Source organism: Schistocerca gregaria, chromosome 7 (assembly GCF_023897955.1).
Source record: "Schistocerca gregaria isolate iqSchGreg1 chromosome 7, iqSchGreg1.2, whole genome shotgun sequence".
Classification (NCBI taxonomy): Eukaryota; Metazoa; Arthropoda; class Insecta; order Orthoptera; family Acrididae; genus Schistocerca; species Schistocerca gregaria.
The window spans coordinates 325515599-325540277 of NC_064926.1; the positions used below are offsets into that span (position 1 = coordinate 325515599).

The 24679-nt window shown below is 46.2% G+C and overlaps 1 protein-coding gene across 2 annotated transcripts in view; it reads right to left on the bottom strand.

Moving 5' to 3' along the window:
* LOC126282183 (paired box protein Pax-6) overlaps positions 1-24679 on the bottom strand; it is a 345047-nt gene that overhangs the window by 195283 nt on the left and 125085 nt on the right. Inside the window, exons 3-4 of one of the 2 annotated variants that reach the window (XM_049981715.1) lie at positions 7948-8113; positions 5324-5504 (exon numbers count right to left, since the gene is read on the bottom strand). In XM_049981715.1, the coding sequence (XP_049837672.1) occupies positions 5324-5504; positions 7948-8113 (347 nt within the window). Of the gene's footprint in view, positions 1-5323; positions 5505-7947; positions 8136-24679 lie in introns of those variants that run through there. The other variant, XM_049981714.1, reaches the window with a different exon arrangement.

Genomic DNA, 24679 nt, shown 5'->3' on the forward strand with positions numbered 1-24679 from the left:
AAAGTTGTAAAGATTAGATGGTTAGAATAGAAGAGGACGGCAGCAAAACAATCGAAAGTAGAACAACTTCGAGATTTGCAAATATTTTCCCACTTACAGGTATTCACTCTGAGTATCATTCAAACTCTTATCGATGTAGGAGATGTCACACATCGCCAACGATACTTTAATCTGCTCGATGAGATATTGACTTCCATATGAGAAGGTGTTAATGCTACGACTGAGATATCTGTATGCTGAAGCTATTAGTTTTTGGGATCACCATCAGATGGCATCCTGTCTCTCGCAAAAATAACAGCAGCTCTGGTGTAAGTATCAATAGCCCTAAGCGGCGAGATCGTATAGTCACCAATAGAATGCGTCCGGCGTGTATCACGTGGGCATCCTGTGTGATCAGCAACAGCGAGACAGGCTGTAAGAAGTTTCTGGATATGTGGCAATATCCTCTACACAGCTAACATGCTGCAGCCATCTGCCTTCATCCATCTTACTCCCGTATGCCTACGACACCGTCTTCCTTCTGTCGGCTCCTCCAGATAAACCTTAATAACTTTTCCGCCTGGTGTAGCCTCTGGTACATCGAAACTGATCCTGTCAAAACCGAGGCGATAATCACTGTACGTACTTCCTAACACACCTGTCACCCTGACCTCCGCTTCACCATTCATGACCACGACATTCATCTCACTTACTCACTAAAATATCTTGGACTATCTCTCAACCACAAACTATGCTAAGTAACATGCCATCCCCTTTTACTAACCATACAAAAAAAGGCCTCAATAGACTGAAATTATAAAACTATTAACAGGCCGTACAAGTGGCTTACATCCTTTAACAGTCTAGTACACTTAAAAATACTTACTATTCACATGCCAACGCAGTCTTGATCTACGCACCTCCAAAATTTTTCAACTTAATATAAGTCCAAGAATACCATAGCACTTGGCATCCCCTTCCGTATCCACCTCCCTTCTCTAACACTTAGCCTCAACAACTTAATTCCCCCTTACTTAAATTCCTCGTACATTGTAAATTCTACACATCTCACAAACTCAAAGATCACAATCCTCTTCAAACATAGGATGCTGCTGCGGCTAGCCAAAATGTTCAGTCGCAGCTTCACGCTATCGAAGCTTAAAGATTCTCTCTCTCTCTTCAGGGCAACTGGCCTGATACCTACCCATTCTACTAGAAATGCTCCTAGTCCCCACATCCTCTCCTTAGATTATAGCTCCAGCCCTCTCCCAGGCTCCTGCTCCATCTTCTCTTCTCCCTGCTCCAGCTTCCATTTATCTGATTTATCTGTCCCATTTCCCAATCCAACATCATCTCCCCCCCCCCCCCCCCGACATGGCAACCCATTTACATGTATTGTCCTCTCATCGCTCCATCAGGCTCTCTCCTCCTTCCTACACAGAATGTTCTGGGTGCTGATCGTGAGGGACTTGATGAACGTGTCTCCGGGTTTTTTGTTGTTGAGAAAATCGTCTTTGTAGCATTTCAAACACGTCATTTCAACCTTTTGACGCTGAAGAGAACACAATCGGTGTTGTTTTAACTGCCAGCACTCTCCTCCCACGTCGGGCGGAGGGTGGGGGAGGAGGAAGAATGAAATAAACACTAAAGGAAAACAGTTAAAGAACGAAACAACGGCTAAACAAGTCCAATGCAGTAGGCACATCATATTCTTCAGAGAGCCTGCGACATGCTCGGCAATGGATTGCCACGTGGCGCTAGAAATTCATCATCAGGAAGATTCTTACAAGAAAAGAAGTCGCATCAAATCTCTGTACGGTCTGGGATTGTGGGATGGCGGCGAAATGTCTGAGATCCGGCGCAGCTTGTCAAGCCAACACATGTTATCTGTACACGAAGCCTTCGATCACGCACCGTTATCGCTGCAGCACAACAACATTCTTATGGTGGAGTACGCTTATCGTATTTTCTCTCGGTACTTGGTTCACGATCACTTTAGCACCATTATCCTTGCAGTACAACGACCCAGCAACTTATTTTGGAGTACATTCATGTGACTTTCTCTCGGTACTTGGCCCCCGAGGGATTTGGCTTGTTTCTGGTTTTGGTTATCCTACCGATCTACATCAGCACTCGATTTGCTGGTTGGACTGCCCGCAGCTTCGGTATTTTGTGCTACTGCTGTTTTACTACATCGGCTTCTGACTTATGGCTCGGCAGTTTCTCTGCTCTACGGAAGCCACCAGACACTAGTGTTTCTATCGTGATATATGCGAAGAGATTTTTTTTTTCACTGTAATAAAAGCCAAGCACTGCCATGTACAGCCAGTAAATCAACAGTATTGACAATTTACAAGTTTACTCAGTTTTTATGTATAGACGTGTAACGTGAACACCAAGAAAGTGTCGTACGACTGTGGATGCCGCGGGTGAGTTCGGCCAGGGTCCACCCCCGTCGCTTGGGCCGGCTGACGTATGGCGGCGATCTGGCGCTCATTACGAGCGTCCATCGGCCGGGCGCGGCCCCTCTGTTGACATTATGCGACGATAAAGAGCGAGGGTCCCCGGGGACGCATTAGGAGGGCGAGACGGATGCGTCTTTGATTGCCTCCGCTTCGCGAGCTTCCGGTCGCCAGCCACTTGCTGCTGCCCGCCCCGCCCCGCCCCTTCCGCCCACGCCTACATACTTTGCCGTCCCCCGCTCCCGAGCAGCTCCGTGTTCATCGCCGTTAAGTGACCAGCGCGGGGGCGAGCCGGAATGTCTCCGCCACGCACTGCCGTGAGCTGCCCCCCAGGAATGCGCCTCACATTAAGTCAGAGATGTGTCCTCGCGCAGCTGATGCAAGCAAATGTATGCGGTGCATATCGATATCTGAAATGTAACAACATTTGCACACATGACAGTAAGAACGTAACGTTACTTATGTGGCTTCGTCCAAGAATCGCGGCGCCACACCAAAAGTCGGCCACGGACATCGATACCACAGACATGAACGATGTCTCGCTGCAATCCGCAACGACGTATGGTAGAGGCTGAAGAAGACACGCCCTCTCTCTCAGCACATCAGTGCCCTCACACAGAGGTCAATATAGAATCGAGAATGAAAGCCCGGTGCCCCACTTCGTGACCACAGCTAAGGCAGTCTACGTCATCGAATAGGATTAAAGAGTTATTCAACTCTCAGAAGGAAACGTCATTTTGTAAATGTTGAACATTTTCCTACTAGAGATAAGTTTGTTAATTAGCGCATCAAGTGATGTTTTAATAGTCAATGATAGTTGTAAATTACACTACTGGCCATTAAAATTACTACACCAAGAAGAAAAGCAGATGATAAACGGGTATTCATTGGACAAATATATTATACTAGAACAGAAATGTGATTACATTTTCACGCGATTTGGGTGCATAGATCCTGAGAAATCAGTACACAGAACAACCACTTCTGGCAGTAATAAGGGCCTTAATACGCCTGGGCATTGAGTCAAACACAGCTTGGATGGCGTGTACAGGTACAGCTGCCCATGCATCTTCAACACGATACCACAGTTCATCAAGAGTAGTGACAGGCGTATTGTGACGAGCCAGTTGCTCGGCCGCCATTCACCAGACGTTTTCAGTTGGTGAGAGATCTGGAGAATGTGCTGACCAGGGCAGCAGTCGAACATTTTCTGTATCCAGAAAGGCCCGTACAGGACCTGCAAAATGCCGTCGTGCATTATCCTGCTGAAATGTAGGGTTTCGCAGGTATCGAATCAAGGGTAGAGCCACGGTCGTAACACATCTGAAATGTAACGTCCACTGTTCAAAGTGCCGTCAGTGTGAACAAGAGGTGACCACGACGTGTAACCAATGGCACCTCATACCATAACGCCGGGTGATACGTCAGTATGGAGATGACGAATACACGCTTCCAATGTACGTTCACAGCTATGTCACCAAACACGGATGCAACCTTCATGATGCTGTAAACAGAACCTGAATTCGTCTGAAAAAATGACGTTTCGCCATTCTTGCACCCAGGTTCGTCGATGAGTACACCATCGCGGGCGCTCTTGTCTGTGATGCAGCGTCAAGGGTAACCGCAGCAATGGTCTCCGAGCTAAGACGCCTGTCATCTCGACTGCTAGTGATACGGCACCGTTGGGACCCAGCACGGAGTTCCGTATTAGCCTCCTGAACCCGCAGATTCCATATTCTGCTAACAGTCATTGGATCTCGACCAACGCGAGCAGCAATGTCGCGATAAGATAAACCGCAATCGCGATAGGCTACAATCCGACCTTTATCAAAGTCGGAAACGTGATGGAACCCATTTCTCCTCCTTACACGAGGCATCACAACAACGTTGTAGGTGTCACCACCGGCGGCAAGCTTGTGTGAAGGGTCTGAAAAGCAAATCATTTGCATAACACAGCATCTTCTTCGTGTCGTTTAAATTTCACTTCTGTAGCACTTCATCTTCGTGGTGTAGCAATTTTAATGGCCAGTACTGTGTATGATGAAAGTCTGAAAAAACTGCGACCATTCACTTTTTTATGATAATTTCGTTTGCCTTTACCGGACTGGTTCGCCCATCTTCACACGAGGCCTAGGATAGGTTGTATTGTGACAGTCTGGTTGAGAGTTGCCGAAACCAACGAATGTGAAAGAAAAAAACTTGGTTGTCATGACAGGCTAATCTGTAGCCTAGTCCAATGTCTAGGTTACGGTGGAAGGTAGCGGTTTGCTTGTGAGTTGGTGAAGCCAACGAACGTAAAAGCAAATAATCGTGGTGACAGATTGATCTGTAGCTTAGCCTGAAGTCAAGATTAGGTTGGGAGGTGACAGTCTGTGGGTTGGTGAAGCTAATGAATGTGAAAGCAAATATCCTGGTTGTGATGCTATAATACTGTGTGGCTTAGCCCAAGGTATGGGTTAGGCTGGAGTGTGACAGTTAGGTGAAAACAAAACTAATACCTGACGTGTTTTATTTATCCGCACAAGGGACACTCCGCACAGCTGTCACGAACTCTAGGTTCTTAGTCATTCTATGTGGTAGGTGAGGCATTCTTATGGGAACTGACGGACTATATGCCCAGACCATTACCCTTTTAGGAGGATTAGGGGAAGACTAGCCCGTCATCAGCAGGCTGAACAAACTTTCCTTTTCCTGCCTACCGGAAACTGGCTCTGGTGTCCACAACAGAAAGTAGGAGGAGCAAACACGCGCGGCCAGTAAATGATATGGTACTTATATTAAAGTACGGTGAGCATGCTCTGCTGTTGGACGATGACATTTCGTAGTCAGTCGTAGAAGACACTAAAAGAGTAAGGAAATGCGGGCCAAAGTCGAGTACTCACGCTCGGGATGTTGTCGTTGGTGCAGACGCCCTCGGAGAGCAGCCGGTCGCGGATCTCCCAGGCGAAGATGGACGGGCACTCACGCTTGTACTCGGCAATCTTGTTGACCACGTTGGAGGTGGCGACTCGTGGCTTGGACCCGCCGATCGCTCGCGGCTTGATGGAGCCCGTCTCGTAGTACCTGCCGTGCAAACCAGAGGCGCTGCAGCCGGGCGCTACACACAGCTGTACTGACCAGTTACAAAGGCGGAACTACGAGTTCCACGTCCCGCTGACGTCGAGGTCATTAGAGACAGGTGTGATATGGGGATGGCACGTGCATCGTGCATTGTTTTCTCATGCCCAAAAAGCAACACCTGCCCTCTGACCAGTCTTCATCTGAACTACATTCCCCTATCTAATGACCTCAACATCAACGGCGTTACGCTTAAACATCTCTACCATCCCATTTCCCACTACACCAAGTTCACAGACCGACTTATTTTATCTAGATAGATTTTGGTCGAAGACTGCAAGGATGGGAACATGACTCAGTTTGAATGTTGAGATTGAGTGTGTACAGCACAGAACCGGTGTATAGTTGTTTCCACGTTTCATTGTGGTGAATTTTGGAATTAAGACGAAAGAGGTATGGCGGTCAGCCGAAGAGTCGCATTTTGTAAGAAAATCGAGAACATCTGATCTTAATGGTAGGTCATACTATGAAGTGTAATTTAGGTATTCGCTTATTCACTGTGTGACATAATGCAAGATTCCAAAACTACTTTAAAATACTGTCTATCTGTAGAATGGAATTCAATCGATGGAAAGTGCTTTAGTACAAACCTTCTATTGCTTGTATATATGGCACATGCACTACTGCTACTTGAAACTGGTAAATTTGCAGTGGTTATAGTCTTCTCGTATTAGTACTAGCAGAAGTGGTAGTAGTAGTAGTAGTAGTAATGGAAGAAGAACAAGAAGTATTGTATAGCTGGCACGAGGCAGAAAACTCCTGTAAGAATTATACTGATTGTCTACTACTACTGTCATTATACTATAAGTAAAGATTTTCTGATAGTGCTCTGCCACGTGGGATTACCCGAGCTGTCTGAGGCACTGCATTCATGGACTATGCGGCTGGTCCCGGCGGAGGTTCGAGTCCTCCCTCGGGCATGGGTGTGTGTGTTTGTCCTTAGGATAATTTAGGCTAAGTAGTGTGTGAGCTTAGGGACTGATCACCTTTGCAGTTAAGTCCCATAAGATTTCGCACACACTTGAACAATTCTTTGTTAGTACTCTACCCTAATAAACTCTCACACATTGAGAATTACAGTACCCGTTAGTACAGGGTGCTAAGCATCATCATTCATTGAAATGATTAATAAACCGATTGTGCAGCGCAAACAGTGATCTAATATAATATACATTTACAGGAACATTAAATGTAAGGTGGAAAATTCGTGCTGCCATACAATGTAATAGACTTTGCGAAGTACGCTCATTAGAGATTTAACTTGAAACACTGCTGAGATAAAACATTTGGGCTAAACTAGAACGCGACCAGAGTAAGAGTACCCACTGCAAGGTCTTGTGATTTGTGGGCTAGCATATTTCCAGTTATAGTCACTTGAAATACATCTACATCTACATCCATACTCCGCAAGCCATCTGACGGCGTGTGGAGGAGTGTACCTTGAGTACCTCTATCAGTTCTCCCTTCTATTCCAGTCTCGTATTGTTCGTGGAAAAAATGATTGTTGGTATGCTTCTGTGTGGGATGTAATCTCTCTGATTTTATCCTCATGGTCTCTTCGCGAGATATACGTAAGAGGGAGCAATATACTGCTTGACTCTTCTGTGAAGGTATGTTCTCGAAACTTTTAACAAAAGCCCGTACCGAGCTACTGAGCGTCTCTGCTGCAGAGACTTCCACTGGAGTTTATCTATCATCTCCGTAACGCTTTCGCGATTACTAAATGATCCTGTAACGAAGCGCGCTGCTCTCCGTTGGATCTTCTCTATCTCTTCTATCAACCTGGTACGGATCCCACACTGTTGAGCAGTATTCAAGCAGTGGGCGAACAAGCGTACTGTAACCTACTTCCTTTGTTTTCGGATTGCATTTCCTTAGGATTCTTCCAGTGAATCTCAGTCTGGCATCTGCTTTACAAACGATCAATGATCATTCCATTTTAAATCACTCCTAATGCGTACTCCCAGATAATTTATGGAATTGCTTCCAGTTGCTGACATGCTATTTTGTAGCTAAATGGTAAGGGATCTATCTTTCTATGTATTCGCAGCACATTACACTTGTCTACATTGAGACTGAATTGCCATTCCGTGCACCATGAGTCAATTCGCTGCAGATCCTCCTGCATTTCAGTGCAATTTTCCATTGTTACAACCGCTCGATATACCACAGCATCATCCGCAAAAAGCCTCAGTGAACTTCCGATGTCATCCACAAGGTCATTTATGTATATTGTGAATAACAGCGGTCCTACGACACTCCCCTGCGGCACACCTGAAATGACTCTTACTTCGGAAATACGGTGGGATTTTGTTAGCTCTGAAAGAAGGACAGTGGATGGAGAAGGAGAGATGTGACAGGCCGAGGGGAGAGCGGAGGGGGCACTGACCTGCCCAGGATCTTGGAGACGCATCCGTTGGAGACCTGCAGGATCCTGGAGATGTCGCAGGGGCGCGCGCCAGAGTGCGCCAGCTCGACGATCTTCTGGCGCGTCGAGTCCGGCAGGGGGCGGCCGTTGACGTAGACGCCGCCCAGCTGGTTGATGCCACTGTGCCCTGCAGCAGAGCAGCCAAACATGGCAGTATGGTGGTGGTGTGGGTGCTGGTGGTGCGACGCGGCGGCGGCGGCGGCGGCTGCGGCGGCGGCGGCGGCGGCGGCTGCCGACACGGCGGCCGCGCTCACGCCCGGCGCCGCCCCCGCGCCGGGGCCGCCGCCCACGCCCTGCAGCGCCGCCGGCTCCTCCTCTGCGGCAGACAAAAAGGCGAGAGCGCGCGTTAGCCCCGCCGGCCGGCGCAGCCGCCGCCGCCCGCGCCGCGCTGCGCCGCGACGCCTCTTCGTTGGTGGCGCCTCTCACCTCTCACCTGTCACCTGCCCCGACTGCTTGCACAACAGCACAGACAGTTCGAATCCCCTTTGCGTTAAAAGCTTTCTCCAAACATCGACATCATTGCTCCCACTCTAAAATACAAATTGCCTTAAACGGTCGCATAAAAGTGACTAGTTACAACAGTTCCTGTTTTTAAGTGATGTTGATAAAGGGCCCGGGTTTAGCCTAAGCTACAACGTTCGCATCTAGAATAACTACCTCTTATGCACTAGTATGCTAACCGCTCTGTGATGTCATTTAATAATAATAATAATACACCTCTAAGACAAAAAAAGAGAAAAAGAGGACGCACCACAAAGGATTTACCCGAATGAGAGATCTTACGTGCATGTACAAACAAACAAATAATTACAATTTCAGAAAAATGGGTTGGTGTTATTAAGAGAAACAGCTTCACAAACTGAGCAGGTCAGCAACGCGGTGGCCCACCTCTAGCTCTTACGCAAGAATTCTTTCTGATTGGCATTGATTGGAAGAGTTGTTATTTTTTGTCCTCGGGGATATCGGGCCAATTTTTGTCCAATTGACGGCTTAGATCATCAAAATCCTGAGCTGGTTGGAGAGCTCTGCCAATTATGCACGAAACTTCTCAATTGGGGAGAGATCTGGCGACCTTGCTGCCCAAGGTAGGGTTGGGCAAGCACGAAGAGAAGGGGTTGAAACTCTCGCCAGATACGAACGGTCATTATTTTGGTGTAATGTAAGCTGGGGCGTAGAATATAGTCGATGTACTGCCAATGAAAGGAGTCGTTTTATGAAATGAAATGGTTCCCCAGACTATCACCCTGGTTATTTGACGTATGGCGGGCGACAGAATGGTATCTCACGCTGTCCGTGCCTCTCCAGGCAAGTCTTCGTTGGTCTCCGGGACTCAATTCTAATCGGGATTCGTCATTGAAGGCAATTATACTCCAGTCAATGAGATCCAGGCGTGTACGGAGACTCCGGACAGAGGTTTGATACCGACCTGACTGTCGCCTCCATACCGCCCAACGACCACGAGTGATGGTGCGGGGTGCCATTTCATTTCATAATATGACTCGCTTCATTGGCTGTACAGTGACGATATTCTACACTCCGTTTCGTTGCCTTTCATGGCAAGCCATCGTGGGCTTACATTTCAGCAGGATAATCCGTGCCTGCACACGGCGGGAGTTTCTACTCCTTGTTTTCGTGCTTTCAAACCCTACCATGTCCAGCAATGCCACCAGATTTGGCCCCAGTTGAGAAAATTTGGAGCACTATGGGGAGAGCCCTCCAAATAGCTCGGGATTTTGAAGATGTAACTCTCCAATTGGAGAGAATTTGGCACGGTATCCCTCAGGAGGACATCCAACAACTCTATCAATTAATGTCAAGCCACATAACAGCTCGCATAATGGCCAGAGGTGGACCAACGTGTTATTGACTTGCTCAGTTCTTGAAGCTCTTTCTCTTGAATAAATCATCCATTTCTTTCTGGAATTGTAATCGTTTTGTGTCGCCACATGTTCATCACAAATACCTACTTCCGTCATATTGGGATAATTCCTTCACGGTTCATCATTTCTTTTGTCTTAGAGTGTACAAATTGTTTTAAACTGTAACATAAACGTTACTAGCTACAACAATTTCTCTTTCTAACTGATGCTAATAACGGGCCTGGTATAGAATAACCTAAAATGACCACATTTAAAATTCCTACCTCTTACGTAATAATATGCTAAATGCCCTATGGAAATGAGCGTTTGGAGTAATTGGCCGGGAGGCCCCATACGGGGCAGGTCCGGCCGCTTTGGTGCAGGTCTTATTACATTCGACGCCTTATTGGCGACCTGCACTCCGGATGGGGATGAAATGATGATGAAGGCAACACAACAGGCAGTCCCTGAGCGGAGAAAATCCCCGACCCAGCCGGGAATCGAACCCGGGCCCCTTAAGACTGCAGTCCGTCACGCTGAACATTCAGCTATCAGGGCGTTATAATTTCCTATAAGGTAACGATTGTTTCATGAGGGTCATTGGTCTGGTGCAAGTCATTCAACTGGACACCACTTCAGCGACTTGCGTTTCAGTAACCTACAGCAGTTATCCAACTGGGGGAGGGGGAACTACAGTTTAACGTGGAATGAAACCATATGTCGTTTCTGGCGCTTGCTTACATCGATGAGAGGTGAAGGCTAGATTAAAATGCAAAACTGAAAAATCCTTTAACCCACCGGGATTTGATCCCGTAACCTCTCAGCTTCCAGGCACGTGTTTTACCGCTAGACCCCCAGGCCCGATATTCCAAATAATGAGCGAGATAGTATAACGGCAAGAGACTAGACTCGCATTCGGGAGGACGGTCATTCGAATCCACAACTGACCATCGAGACTGAGGTTCGCTTAAATAGCTTGAGGCAAATACTCGGATGGTTTCCTGGAAAATAACATGACCCATTTTATTCCTCATCATTCCCCAGTCCGAGCCTTGGCTTCGTCACTACTGACGATGACGGAAGGTTAAACCCTCATTTTCTTTCCGTCTTTCATATTTCATAGTACAACGCCAATAGTACAAATGCCCAGTCATATTCATTCACAAAAGAAGTGGCTCATGTGGACGATTCGTGACTACTGCTCGTCATTTTGTGTGGCTTACCAAGTAAGATTACAGATAAAATAGTCATGCTTTCGAGCGTGTGAGGGGATGAGAGCGTAAGGAAGGTGCTCCGGTAGCGGAAGCTACAAGAGTGGCTTTGTGCATCACGGAGACGTTTTCTGTTAACATTTCCAGATAGGTTCCTGTATGTTTCCCAATAAACCATATTGTCAGATATACCCGGAAAACCATAGGTGGCGAGAAATTCAACACCAGATGTCATCAGAGACAGACCAACCAGTATAGACTGTTGTCAACCAAGGAACAAAAACAGGAGAATACGTCGGCCATGACTGCTCAGTGACTTCGAATTTGGACTAGTTACTGGATGTTACTTGAGTAACATATTTAACAGTTACAGTTCAAGCTTTGTAAAGCTGCAGAAATCGACTGTTGGCGATGATATTGTGAAGTCGAAACTGTTAACCTTATACCAGACAGACCTCCTGTTCTAACGGATAGACACCAACGAGTACTGCGGAGGATGGTTGTAAAAAAATCAGCGGAAATAATCACTCCTGATTCCAAAGTGTTGCCTGCAATCCAACTGGCGCAATAACTGTGGATAGGGAGTTAAAAATAACATGTACAATGGTCCATCAGATCCTGAAAAGCCATACATTTCCGTAGTCAATACTCAGCTACGCTTGCGATGGCGTAAAGAGAGACGCTACTGGACAGCTGAAGACTAGAAACGAGTGGAGTGATGAATCACGCTACAGCCTGTGGCAATGCGATGGAAATGTGTGAGGCATTGATTTGGAACAAAAACATTCTTGAAATTTTCTGTTCTGCCCAGATTCCTGACCTGAACCAAATGGAACATTTTTATGGTGCGTTAGAACGCCAATTTCGCTGTGGACCCCAGCGTCCAACATCAATACTTCTCTGATTTTGACTCTTGAGGAAGAATGACGTGGACCGCCATTTCTCCAGAGACATTCAGACGCCTCATTGAAAATGTCCCCAACAGAGCCCAAGCTCCCATAAAGGCGAAGCGTGGGCACCCCCAACCTCCCCAGTAATGTCCAAGAATAGGCGTTTGGATACTTTTGATCAGATAGTGTACATTTCACGAAGTGTCCACGAAATGAGAACTGGACAAATGAGATCACATATGGAGGCTTATGGACATTTGACCTTCGGAAGTAGAATGGCGTGGAGAAGGATGTGAGAGAGGTGGTAGAGATTGCTGGAGTGGCCTCCCTCACACTCTGTAAGGTGGCTTCATGCAGAAATACATCCGGACACCTCATCAGTGACCTAAGTATTTCTCTCCGATGACAGAAGACGGAAAAACCTTTGCCGCATCAGGAGTGGGCTATGATTGTTTTGAAAGGAGGGACGGAAAGAATACGGGCTTACGCCTTTAATAGACCCTTCCAGCTCACCCCTTAACAAAATTTAGTGACTATCGGTAAATTAAACAATGCGTGGCCTCCTTTGGTAGGTGATTTGTGGAAATGAGGGAAACACCAAAGCGATGTCCAGTTGCACTAGGCCTGAACGCGGCTTCTGGTAATGCCGTAACCTCTCACCCCTTCAATCAGGGCATTTTGATGTACTAGTTGGATACTTACACGCAATGTATCATAGGATGGAGTGGCGCAGTAGTTCTAGGACCACTGAAAGGAAGCTCAGTGAAGGCTGCCGAAGGAGATGGGTGGCGTATTTATCATGGACCCGTCTCGGCATATGTTTTTGCGATTTTGGGACACTGTAGGAAACATCTGGAATCTGAATCACCGGACTCCCAAATAGGAGTCCAATAATTTATCGTTGCGTCCTTTCGTTCGACGTCCTATTTTGGGCGATATGTGGTTCAACTCTCAGTCAAACCGATACGTTTTAAGATTTTCAGGATACCTCTGCCGGCTGCGGTGGCCGTGCGGTTCTAGGCGCTTCAGTCCGGAACCGCGTGACTGCTACGGTCGCAGGTTCGAATCCTGCCTCGGGCATGGATGTGTGTGATGTCCTTAGGTTAGTTAGGTTTAAGTAGTTCTAAGTTCTAGGAGACTGATGACCTCCGATGTCAAATCCCATAGTGCTCAGAGCCATTTCAACCATGATACCTCTAAAACAGTTTAGCTGTTGTGTTTGTTGCAGCAGAGAAACCACGGTTGGGCATATCCGATCACCATTAAATATAACCTAGTGCTCCGACTCTAATATCGATGGGGCCTTAATAAATAAATGTCGTTTCTGCTCATTTCCGTAAAAGTGCTAGAGTTCGCAAAGTTTCTCTTTGGCAAATTATGCCACTGGATATGACATTAAACTGTCTTTCTATTTCTCTACTAATGAACTTGGAAAGCCAGACGACGCAAATAATTTAACACACGGAATCGTGCAACAATCAGATACACACCGTTGAATAACTTTGTATGTGGACACAGTTTAGTAAAATCAAAAAAATATATATCGTTTCAATGATACACGTATGTGATGTGCTCTTTATTTCGCAAGCAATTGTTCTGTTTGTCAATGGCAGATGTTGTCAAATACAACTATCACACAAATATTTTCTGATGACTGATCGAGGACAGTTTATGTTCTCATATTTTGTTGTTGTCATCCCACCTTTTTACAAATAGTTTGGGATTGCATCACACCGTACTCTTATTTGCTGGGCTACAGGAATGTGTAAAACTGCTTCAATCAGATGTGATGGGCGCCACCAACGAAGCGACTGCGTAAGGAAGGGCGTTGCGCTAGGTTGCACATAGAGCAGTGAGGCCAAGCTGCGATGCACACAACAATGTAAATGTCAACAGATTGCGCTTTAGGCAGAAAGATAAAGAAACAATTTTGAGAAAATCTGTGAGTCTTCTCTTTCTACCTCGACATCAGATAATACTTTCTTTCTGCATTTACGAGCGGCAGTTCTTAATATTTACGAGATTTTTCTGTAATTTTTTTACCAACTTTTTCCGTACTTACCCATTCAGCAGAGCATGACGGTCATTACTGCTGTTGTGTTACCAAGTCTTTCACAGAATTATATGATAATATTTGGTGGTAATTGCATAAAATAATAAGACTTAAATCAAGTAGCACACAGCAGAAATGACAGACTACTGAGCATTCTTAAACATTACTGTATTATTATTAATTATGCTTAGGTTGGCAACCCCAGTAGCAATGGACCAAAATAAAATATTCCAATGTCAGTTCCTGATACTGAAGCTTATACAATAATTGCAAAAGAACAAACAAATAAAACTCTCGTTCTACAGTGGAAAGTATCCTCTACACCTTTTACTGTAGAAAAAAAAGCTCTGTGCCAGAACTCGCCAGTGAACTTTTGCCTACAACGACCACAGATTCACAGTGCTAACATCTCTCTGTTAACTTTTTAAGATAGAATTTTCCCCACATATAAGGTTTTAAGATGCTACGTAACACATACTCCTTTTAAGATAGCGGAATTCTGTCTCACTGAAAGCATATGGTATCCGGCAGACTGGAGCTCTCAGCCGGATCGGCACGTGAAAGCACAGTTAGTTCTCTCCCGAGAAGAACTAAGGCGTTACTTAAAGAAGTAGCGGCTTCGGTTCTGGATGCATTACGGTGAGTACACCAAAGGTGATTGTGAAGAAGGAAAGATAGAGAAGGAGGGAGGTAGAAAGCTTTCAGAAATTTTGTAATAAGGATTATTTTCGATAGAGTGCACTCAGTAAAAATTGATTGTACTAAACTGTACTCAAAGTAAATTTATAAATTGTTCTTATTAACATGTTGGAGACATAGTATTACAGTCACGAACCCAAATTATAAACAGTACTCCATTACAGTTAATGTGTGAAAGCATTACACACAACACATAGTTTCAGCGCCAAACATCTAAGGTTGCTGGATGTAACAATCGATTAAAAAATGATAATGCATGTACGAGTACGTCCATGTTTTAATTCGAAATATTCCACATTTACAATTTATAAGGAGACAAAGCACGTAGTCTCAACAAAGTCACAAATATTTATGGCTAAAGTAAACAGACCATTCTGCACAGTTATCATTTTGCGTTACAGACATCAAAAAAAAGTCTTGCAACACCTCGGTTCCGAGAGTTCCGGAACCTGTACAGAAAACTGGAATAGAGATCAACATAAACATCATTTCCGCCCTTTTTATTGCTCATGAAAACCACACATTGCATGTTGTACCAGCATACAGCAAGGTCTTCAGAGGTGGTGGTCCAGATATCTGTACACACCGGTACCTCTAATACCCAGCAGCACGTCCTCTTGCATTGATGCATGCCTGTATTCGTCAAGGCATACAATCCACAAGTTCATCAAGACACTGTTGGTCCAGATTGTCCCACTCCTCAACGGCGATTCAGCGTAGATCCTTCAGAGTGTTTGGTGGGTCACGTCGTCCATAAACAGCCCTTTTCAATCTATCCCAGGCATGTTCGATAGGGCTCATATCTGGAGAACATGCTGGCCACTCTAGTCGAGCAACGTCCTTATCCTGAAGGAAGTCGTTCGCAAGATGTGCACTATGGGGGTCCATGAATACGAATGCCTCGCCAATATGGTGCCGATATGGTTGCACTGTCGTTCGGAGGATGGCATTCACGTATCGTACAGCAGTTACGGCGCCTTCCATGACCACCAGCGGCGTACGTCAGCCCCACATAATGCCACCCCAAAACAGCAGGAAACCTCCACTTTGCTGCACTCGCTGGACAGTGTGTCTAAGGCGTTCAGCCTGACCGCGTCACAACACGTCTCCGACGTTTGTCTGGTTGAAGGCGTGTACGACACTCATCTGTGAAGAGAACGTGATAACAATCCGTGCGGTCCATTCGGCATGTTGTTGGGCCCATCTGTACCGCGAAGAATGGTTGCAAAGATGAACCCCGCCATGAGCGTCGGGAGTGAAGTTGCGCATTATGCAGCCCATTTCGCACAATCTGAGTCGTAACACGACGTCCTGTGGCTGCACGAAAAGCATTATTCAACATGGTGGCGTTGCTGTCAGGATTCCTCCGAGCAATAATCCGTAGGTAGCGGTCATCCACTGCAGTAGTAGCCATTGGGCGCCCTGAGCGAGGCATGTCATCGACAGTTCCTGTGTCTCTGTAACTCCTCCATGTCCGAATCACATTGCTTTGGTTCACTCCTAGACTCCTGGACACATCCCTTGTTGAGAGCCCTTCCTGGCACAAAGTAACAATGCGAACGCGATCGAACCGCGGTACTGATTGTCTAGGTATGATTGAACTACAGACAACACGAGTCGTGTATCTTCTCCCTGGTGGAATGACTGGAACTGATCGGCTGTCGGACCCCCTCCGTCTAATAGACGCTGCTCATGCATGGTTGTTTACATCTTTGGGCGGGTTTAGTGACATCTCTGAACAGTAGAAGGTAGGATTCATCGTAGCAAGCAAACAGTTGACATCTGCATATGTCGCTTTGGGATAACGTAATGAGACATTCAAAGCTTTGCCCTCCTCAGGCAAGGTGTTGTTCGCCGTCATTTTCCACATCCGAGATTGATGCTCAGCGAATTCCTCAAGCGCGGGAAAACTATTAACAACGATGTGACCTTTGAGACACTCCGGGGCCTACACAAGTCTATCAAGGGCAAACGGCTTGGGCTGCTCACGGATGGTGTGATTCTGTTCACCAATAACGCGCGTCCACACGTCTCCAAGACCACGCAGAGTGTAATGGCCAGATTCAAATGGGAGCACTTTGAGCATCCTACAGCCTGGACATGTCACCCTGGACTTCCGGGTGATTGGTCCGTTAAGAAAACATGACAAATGGAAGCGCTTCGACTTGGACGACGAGAACTGGCTCCTGTCACAGCCACAGGAATTCAGGGAACAGGAAATCCTTCGACTCAAATGATGGGCTAGTTGTGCTCAAGTGTGTGGTGATTACTTTTGAATAAATAATTGTTATACCCACCGTGTTGTTTCGTACCTTTTCTTTCGAATATCCCTCATAATTCCTGTTAATGTAAATACTGGCAAACCAGAATCACTGAAAACCGACGTCTTCGATGGCATTCAACAACACGTACAAAAGCGATTGTAATTCGATACAACCACCAAATTTGATAAGATACTCTACGAACCAAGGCAGGAAAAATTATTTCTGGAGCTTTTTACGGCTTTGCGGTTGTTTAAACGGTTCCGTAAATACAAATTTGCATCGTGCCTCGTATGTACGCCCTTATGTCTTCACTTTCTCCCACTTGTAACAACTACCAAACTGTAGGAATCTAAAAGAAAGTGCTCAGGAATAAATTTATTAAAATGTCACTGAAGAAATCTTGTTTCACGTCAATGCTGATTACTCTTGATTTTGTTAGTTTATGAAATACACTTACATTTAGCTGTCATAGTTTTGTTGTCGCCGTTGTTTGGATGCTAGACAGTAACTTTCATTTTTTTTTCTACACTAAATCCGGGTCTTCAAATCGGGATCTCTATCAGGAAATCGAATAAAGCAGACTGCTTTTCTTAAACAACAGTGGTCTTATGCGTCAACGTTCTCCCCACGTCAGGGGTGAAAACTGTTCGGAAACTTGATATTGCAGGTGTATTAGCTTTGGCGACGTTCATATAAAATTTAACATTATTTTGAAAATGGCGTTTGTTTGTCTGCTGACACTGTATGAACATTCGCTTGTCGCTGCTCTCTACACGCCTGTTTTTGCTCGGCTTTGTATGACGTTGGGTATTATTTGGCGTAGGGGATCATTCCTTGTATGTATTAAAACTGATGTTGACCTTTTTATTCCTGGAAAGATGTCTGCCTCTATACGTATCACCATACAAGCAGCGATTTTTATAGCCAATCTTTTTTCTTTTAACTGATACAGCTTTTGATACCGTCAATTCTGAACATTTGGTATTTGTTATTCAGCTACGTACCTTTCGCTTTCAAGTTATTGTTTGCCGTGAGCATTCTGTGGACTCCGTCCGCCGTAGACGGTATCACCGCGTCAATTTGTTCCACGAGATTGTTAAACATGAACTTTTGGCGGAACTTCGAATGTATACCAAGTGTAATAAAAAGTGAAAAAAGCTTTTTAAATCGAAACAAATATACGAAATCTGGTTGGGCTTTACGCCAAATCCGACTGAAATAAATGCCTATTCCATTTTAAATGTGATATAAGAGGTCACGCTGATAGATATACGTGAGGTTCGACAAGTGGGACCTGTGTGTAATTATTTGTTGATTTAACGCTACACGAGCCACGTCAGGACAACAAATTACAGCTGATCACGACTATCGTAGTAAATGAAAACGTTTCAGTACATCCGGGTTTACGTTACCAGTTCTGCAATAAGAAATAACCCGTGGCTCCATCGTTGCCTAGAAAGTTAATATTCATCCACAGTGCAGAAGAGCACTAGGCTTGATTGCTGACAATCGTTTCCTCACTGATTTTGGTAAGCGTTTGAGCACAATTCCTCGTTCCTGCTCACCATTTGCTCCATTATCAAGTAACAACTGCGGGTCTTTGCCTAGACTCTTATAGCGAAGATTAGTTTTTCTGGAGACCATAAACCTTTCGGTCTGTTTTGAGAAGAGGATTCACTTTCGTTATCGTCTTCTATTCGTTATCCGATAATTTTTCACTAAAAGTGGTGCAAATATTATGTCGCCTGAGCAGGGTTTGTTTTTGTCGATTTTTGGCAACTAAGTCTACCGGTAGACCCAACTGCAACTGCTACTTTGGTGTAGCAATAAGAAGGAAATTCATTTCGTAAGCTGGTGTTTCTACAGATTTTTCCAATTCGACTATACAGTCAGTACTTCATTAATATAGCAAAATCAAGATCTACACACCAGTCATTTCGTTGACGTCATCCAGCTGGCAATAAATTCGGCATGAGCCCTTCTATTACTGTTATAGATATATTGTTAGGCTCGTCTGAAGCATTTATTCATAGTCATTACGACATTGTCTTCGATGGTTGTTCGTGGACGATCCTTGTGAGGCCTGTCTGATGGATTTTAAGTCCAGGAGAACTAGTCAAACGAGACAGCACTGCGAATATGTCTATTACTGGCAGTTTAATTTCAGCTATTGCGGAGAAGATGTGTTTTGTGCTGGAAGCTATGACGGAATCAGCAATTCTTTCAGTCCATCGACACTAGAGGAGATCATTTTTCATTACAAAGGATGCACGATCTTTTCGTTATGAAAAAAAATCCTCGTTTGTGAGACTGACTTCGTCCATGATAATCACTGATAAACATCTCCGTTCGGTGCAAGCGTCCTCAGTTCTTTCGCTACTCTCTGAACGTTTGGAGACTCTTCACTGAACACAGGCCTTAATTCGTTAAGTAACTTGTGGTGCTTCCAGTTCTTTACCACTCTAGTCCCGGTTAAGATCCGAGCCAAAGTTTAGGTTTTGAATATAAGTCATTACCTATTGTGGCTAATGACTTCCAGTGTAAAGAGTACCTTCATTTTGTCAACGGCCAAAGACATCCGTAGGAACAGAGAGTCTCAATGCACTCTCTCCCGCTCTTCTGGTGAAACTGCCCCTAAAGGCACAACAACGAGCAACGATCAATGGCGGGAGAATGTAAAAGGCAATTTAAAGCACTGCCTTAGTGACACACAGTATGTGTCCACAGAACATGTGGCCTGTTACTGACTGTGGTGTGTGCCGCGTCAAAGGAATGTGATGACAACTCCCCCTCCGGTCGGATCTCTGCCTAATTGAGAGAGTCTGGAGCATTATGGGTAGGGCCCTCCAACCAGCTCGAGATTTTGACGACCTAATGCGCCAGTTGGGCAGAATTTGGCACGATATCCCCGAGGAGGACATCCAGCAGCCGTATCAGCCATTTCCGGCCCGAATAACTGCTTGCATAAGTACCAGATGTACACCAACGCGTTATTGACGTGCTCAATTTGTGAAGCTTTTTCTCTTGAACAAATCGTCACATTTTTCTGAATTTGTAATCATGTGTTTTCCTACACATGTCCATCACATCTACCGATTTCGTTCCCATCCGAATAATTCCATCATGATGTGTCTTTTTTTCTGACAGTGTATATTTGATGGTGATTTCGAGGTATACAGGGTGCTAAATTTAGTGCACAAAGCTGTCTCTTCTGGAAGCAGCGATGTGATTAACCCGAGAAGGCATCGAGCCGAATTAAGCTCGGATGACGGATTCATGCTGTTTCAATTCTATGCCAGAATTCATGTATCGCAGCTGACGAGTAGTGACATGTGCTAACAAGGATCAGATGTTATCATTGAGTGAGAGAACATACTAGCTTGACTAGCAATCAACACACTGTGTGTCGAGGTCGGTCACGGCTAGTCAGGGAACTTGTGGTCTAGTGTTATCTTGCTGAAAGATAACGTCACTGAGACCTCAAAGATAGGGCACAGCCACCAATCTTAAGACATAATGTCGTGTGACGAGGGCCTCCCGTCGGGTAGACTGTTCGCCTGGTGGAAGTCTTCCGATTTGACGCCACTTATGCGACTTGCGCGTCGATGGGGATGAAATATTGATGATTAGGACAACACAACACCCAGTCCTTGAGCGGAGAAAATCTTCGACCCAGTAGGGAATCGAATCCGGGCCCTTACTATTGACAGTCTGTCACGATGACCACTTTTTTTTTATCGTTGTGTATGGTCGTTGCGGATGTCGCATGACATCCTGCTCAAGTTCGGTGGTTGATCTTTCCACTCAGTTTTTTATTACAGACGCCAACCAGCTCTCTTACCGAACACGCTGAGCTACCGTGCCGGCATCCACTCAGCTACCGGGGGCGGACGTCTTAAGACATCAGAAACTACTAGCTCTTGTACAGATTTCCAGCTACGAGAACAGAGGTGATCAACATGATCACCTCTTTTCTCGTAGCTGGAAATCTGGACAAGAGCTATGCCACCACATATCTTCACGCCCATAACACGATGACGAATGGAATCTGGCAGCGTTCGCTATCCTCGTTGCGTCAACACGTAGGTGGCTACGTGGTGATAGTGTACACAAAACTAGGACTTAAATAAGGCGACATGGTGGCATTAGTGTGTCCATCGTTGTCGTTTGTCCCACCACTGTCGGACTGCCTCTTTCTGTTGGCGCATCTAGGGAACTTGCAACAATGGTCGCCCTGCTGACAGACCATGCTGGTTCAGACGTCGCACTGCGCTTGTGGATCTTGCTGCTATAAAGTGATTTCCTGGTATGATGTATGTGTCAGAGCTGTATGATCCTGCACAGCTCAATGAAAAGTACTTCTCCTCTCGGGCGCTAGTCTTGGGGGCCGCTGAGATCCTGCGTTACGTCGAGTACGGCGCCCCTGAACCCATCGATTCCATATTCGTAACTCAATCGAGCAATGCGACCAGCGTGAGCAGCAATATCGCGGACCGATTGAACGCAGTCTTGATAGGCGACTATCCTGCAGCTGTCGAGCTTTGACAAGTGTTTTTAGTTGTTTCGTCTTTTTCAATGGGGCGTAACACGATGTGTTCACAAAAAAGCAACGTTCATATGTGATTTTTGAATGAGAAACCGTTGCGTGATCATTCCTTGCTATAGACTCTGTCCAGAAAGTTCGATGAATGACATCATGCTGCTCTCGGTCGTAAGTGTGGTGTCTTTCGCCACAGACACGACGCCGGATGTGTTACTACCGTATTCATGCGTCGGCACCAGATATTCCAAGTCCTGTCGCCAGGGGGAGCCAGTCACCAACCACGGCCGTCAACCGACAGCCGCTCTATGGACACGACCTACTAGACCGGTGCAGGCAGCGCTGCTATCAAGGTGTACGAGAAACTACTGCAAGCCATCATGTGCCCCTTCAGTGCTATGTTATGCACCTGCGGATAATCAGCGCCCCTCCGCCCCTCTCTCTCTCCCTCAGTGTGTGCTTGTGCTGCCTTGTTATGAGTGCGTTTGTTTGTTTGTGATTACAATGTGTTAAAGACATGACAATTGAATTATATGGATTGTACATGGAATCTGGCAGCATCTGTGTTCCGCAATCCACTGAAATTAAGTAAACGATTTTTAGGTAATTGTTGCTGTGTCTTCCATTCTCTGCTCTCTGACTTCAGAACCCACGCATCACGTATACAACAATAAGAGTGTACTACCGTCAAATCCCATGCTAGACAGCTCATGGCACGTCTGAACCAAGTTCCTGAGCGGTGGCACAGCGATTTTGCTTCTCGTGTGTAGATAGCATATTGAGAGTGAGGGTGTAGTACACGCGGTCGAAACGCAAAATGGATTAGTGAATGAATATGCTGTTCAAACACGTAAAATTAGGGAAAGAGACTTGTGAAACGCTGACAACGTTGCTGACATACTGAAGTGAGTTTATGCTTCCAAGAAAGTTGGAAAAATGTGCCAACCCCTTTCCATCACCCGTCTGATATTCCGCAGGCTCTTACTTTGTCTATGAGGCGACAGTGCGGAACTGTATCAAACGCCATCCGGATGTCAATCGATTAGTAATATGCCGCGCTGACCGCGCAACTACCGAGGCGAACAACTGTGTGCAGTTGCATCAAGAACTAGTCAACAGGAAGCACTCGTTCGTGTTCCCAAAGCGTATATTGTGAGAATAATTGGCCTGCGACTCGCTGTGGCAGATGTGCCGGTGACCCACTCGAGTTCGACGAAAGGGCAGACACACTCAGCCTTGTGTACGATGCCTCAGTCGAGTGATAGACGCGCCACAACGCCACGTCGCGCAGTTCCCCGCACATATGGCTTACCCAGGCAGCGGCGCTACGCAGAAGCCACACAACGCGCTCCCCCCTGGCCGGGCGCGGAGAAGTGCTCCAGACGCGCCAAGTGGCGCCCCGAGGTCTAACTTGCTGCTGCTTAGCGCTTCCTCCTACAGTCGGGGCGTCGTGGGATTACGGGCAATCCCCGCCCTAAACTAGCGCTCACAAAGCCCCGTATACAAACTGCCCCCGCCCGTGTGGGGCACGTGTGCGCTCGCAGCCGCTTTTGTACGCTCCCGGCCTCCCACGCCCGGTCTCTGAGGGCGCAGCACCGCCTGGCCTAAGACTACGAAAATTAAATCTCATTTCGAAGTTTATTAACTGACGTGTCGAGCTGCGCACCCGCTCCCTCCGCCACAGCCGATACTCGTCCGGCTTTAGTATCGCGGCGCCCTAACGACACGTGTTGCCGTTTCTTCCCTTTTATTTCATAACTGTTTCGAGTAGGGCGTAACGCCGCACCCGTCCATTCATGCTCTGATTAGTGTACCCTATTTACTTCACTACCGATTCTGAGAGGGCGGAGAAGTGGGGGAAAAAGGCTTATGGGTATCATGACCTCGCCTGTCTGCCAATCCACCACTCACACAACACTTTACTAAAAGCATTTATACGCTATTTGACCAGAAGTATCCTAACACCCGCTAAGAAACTCCGCCCGGAAAGATCATAATGGTCCAAACAGGCCATGAAGGCCCAACGGTACCGACCGGCCGCCGTGTCATCCTTAGCACACAGACGTCACTGGAGACGGATATGGAGGGGCATGCCGTCAGCACGCCACTCTCCCGGCCGTATGTCATTTTAGGAGACCGGAGCCGCTGCTTCTACATCTACATCTAGATCTACATCCATACTCCGCAAGCCACCTGACGGTGTGTGGCGGAGGGTACCTTGAGTACCTCTATCGGTTTTCCCTTCTATTCCAGTCTCGTATTGTTCGTGGAGAGAAGGATTGTCGGTCGACTCTAATCTCTCTGATTTTATCCTCATGGTCTCTTCGCGAGATATACGTAGGAGGAAGCAATATACTGCTACTGAGCGTCTCTCCTGCAGAGTCTTCCACTGGAGTTTATCTGTCATCTCCGTAACGCTTTCGCGATCGCTAAATGATCCTGTAACGAAGCGCGCTGCTCTCCGTTGGATCTTCTCTATCTATTCTATCAACCCTATCTGGTACGCATCCCAAACTGCTGAGCAGTATTCAAGCAGTGGGTGAACAAGCGTACCGTAACCTACTTCCTTTGTTTTCGGCTTGCATTTCCTTAGGATTCTTGCAATGAATCTCAGTCTGGCATCTGCTTTACCGACGATCAACTTTATATTATCATTCCATTTTAAATCACTCCTAATGCGTACTCCCAGATAATTTATGGAATTAACTGCTTCCAGTTGCTGACCTGCTATATTGTAGCTAAATTATAAGGGATCTTTCTTTCTATATAATCGCAGCACATTACACTTGTCTACATTGAGATTCAATTGCCAAGTACCTTCCCACTTTGCATTACAACAGCTCAGTGCATTCCGCTTGCCAACAGCGCTCGGCAGACAGGATGGTCAACCACCCAAGTGCTGGCCCACCCCTACAGCGATTAACTTCGGTGACCTGCACCAAGGTCGTTGGCGCTCCTAACACCTATTACCGGACATTAATACTGGGTCTGTTAATGAGGTGATTGCATACCTGTGGAGGAATGGTAGCCCACTAGTATTCAAGAGATGAAACTAGACGAGGTCGTCATGTTGGACCCTGGCGTCGATGTTCTGACTCCGCTCAAAGGTGTTCACTGGCTTCAGGTTGGGCCTCTCGGCAGGCCGGTCCATTTCAGGAAAGTTCTTGGCCACAAACC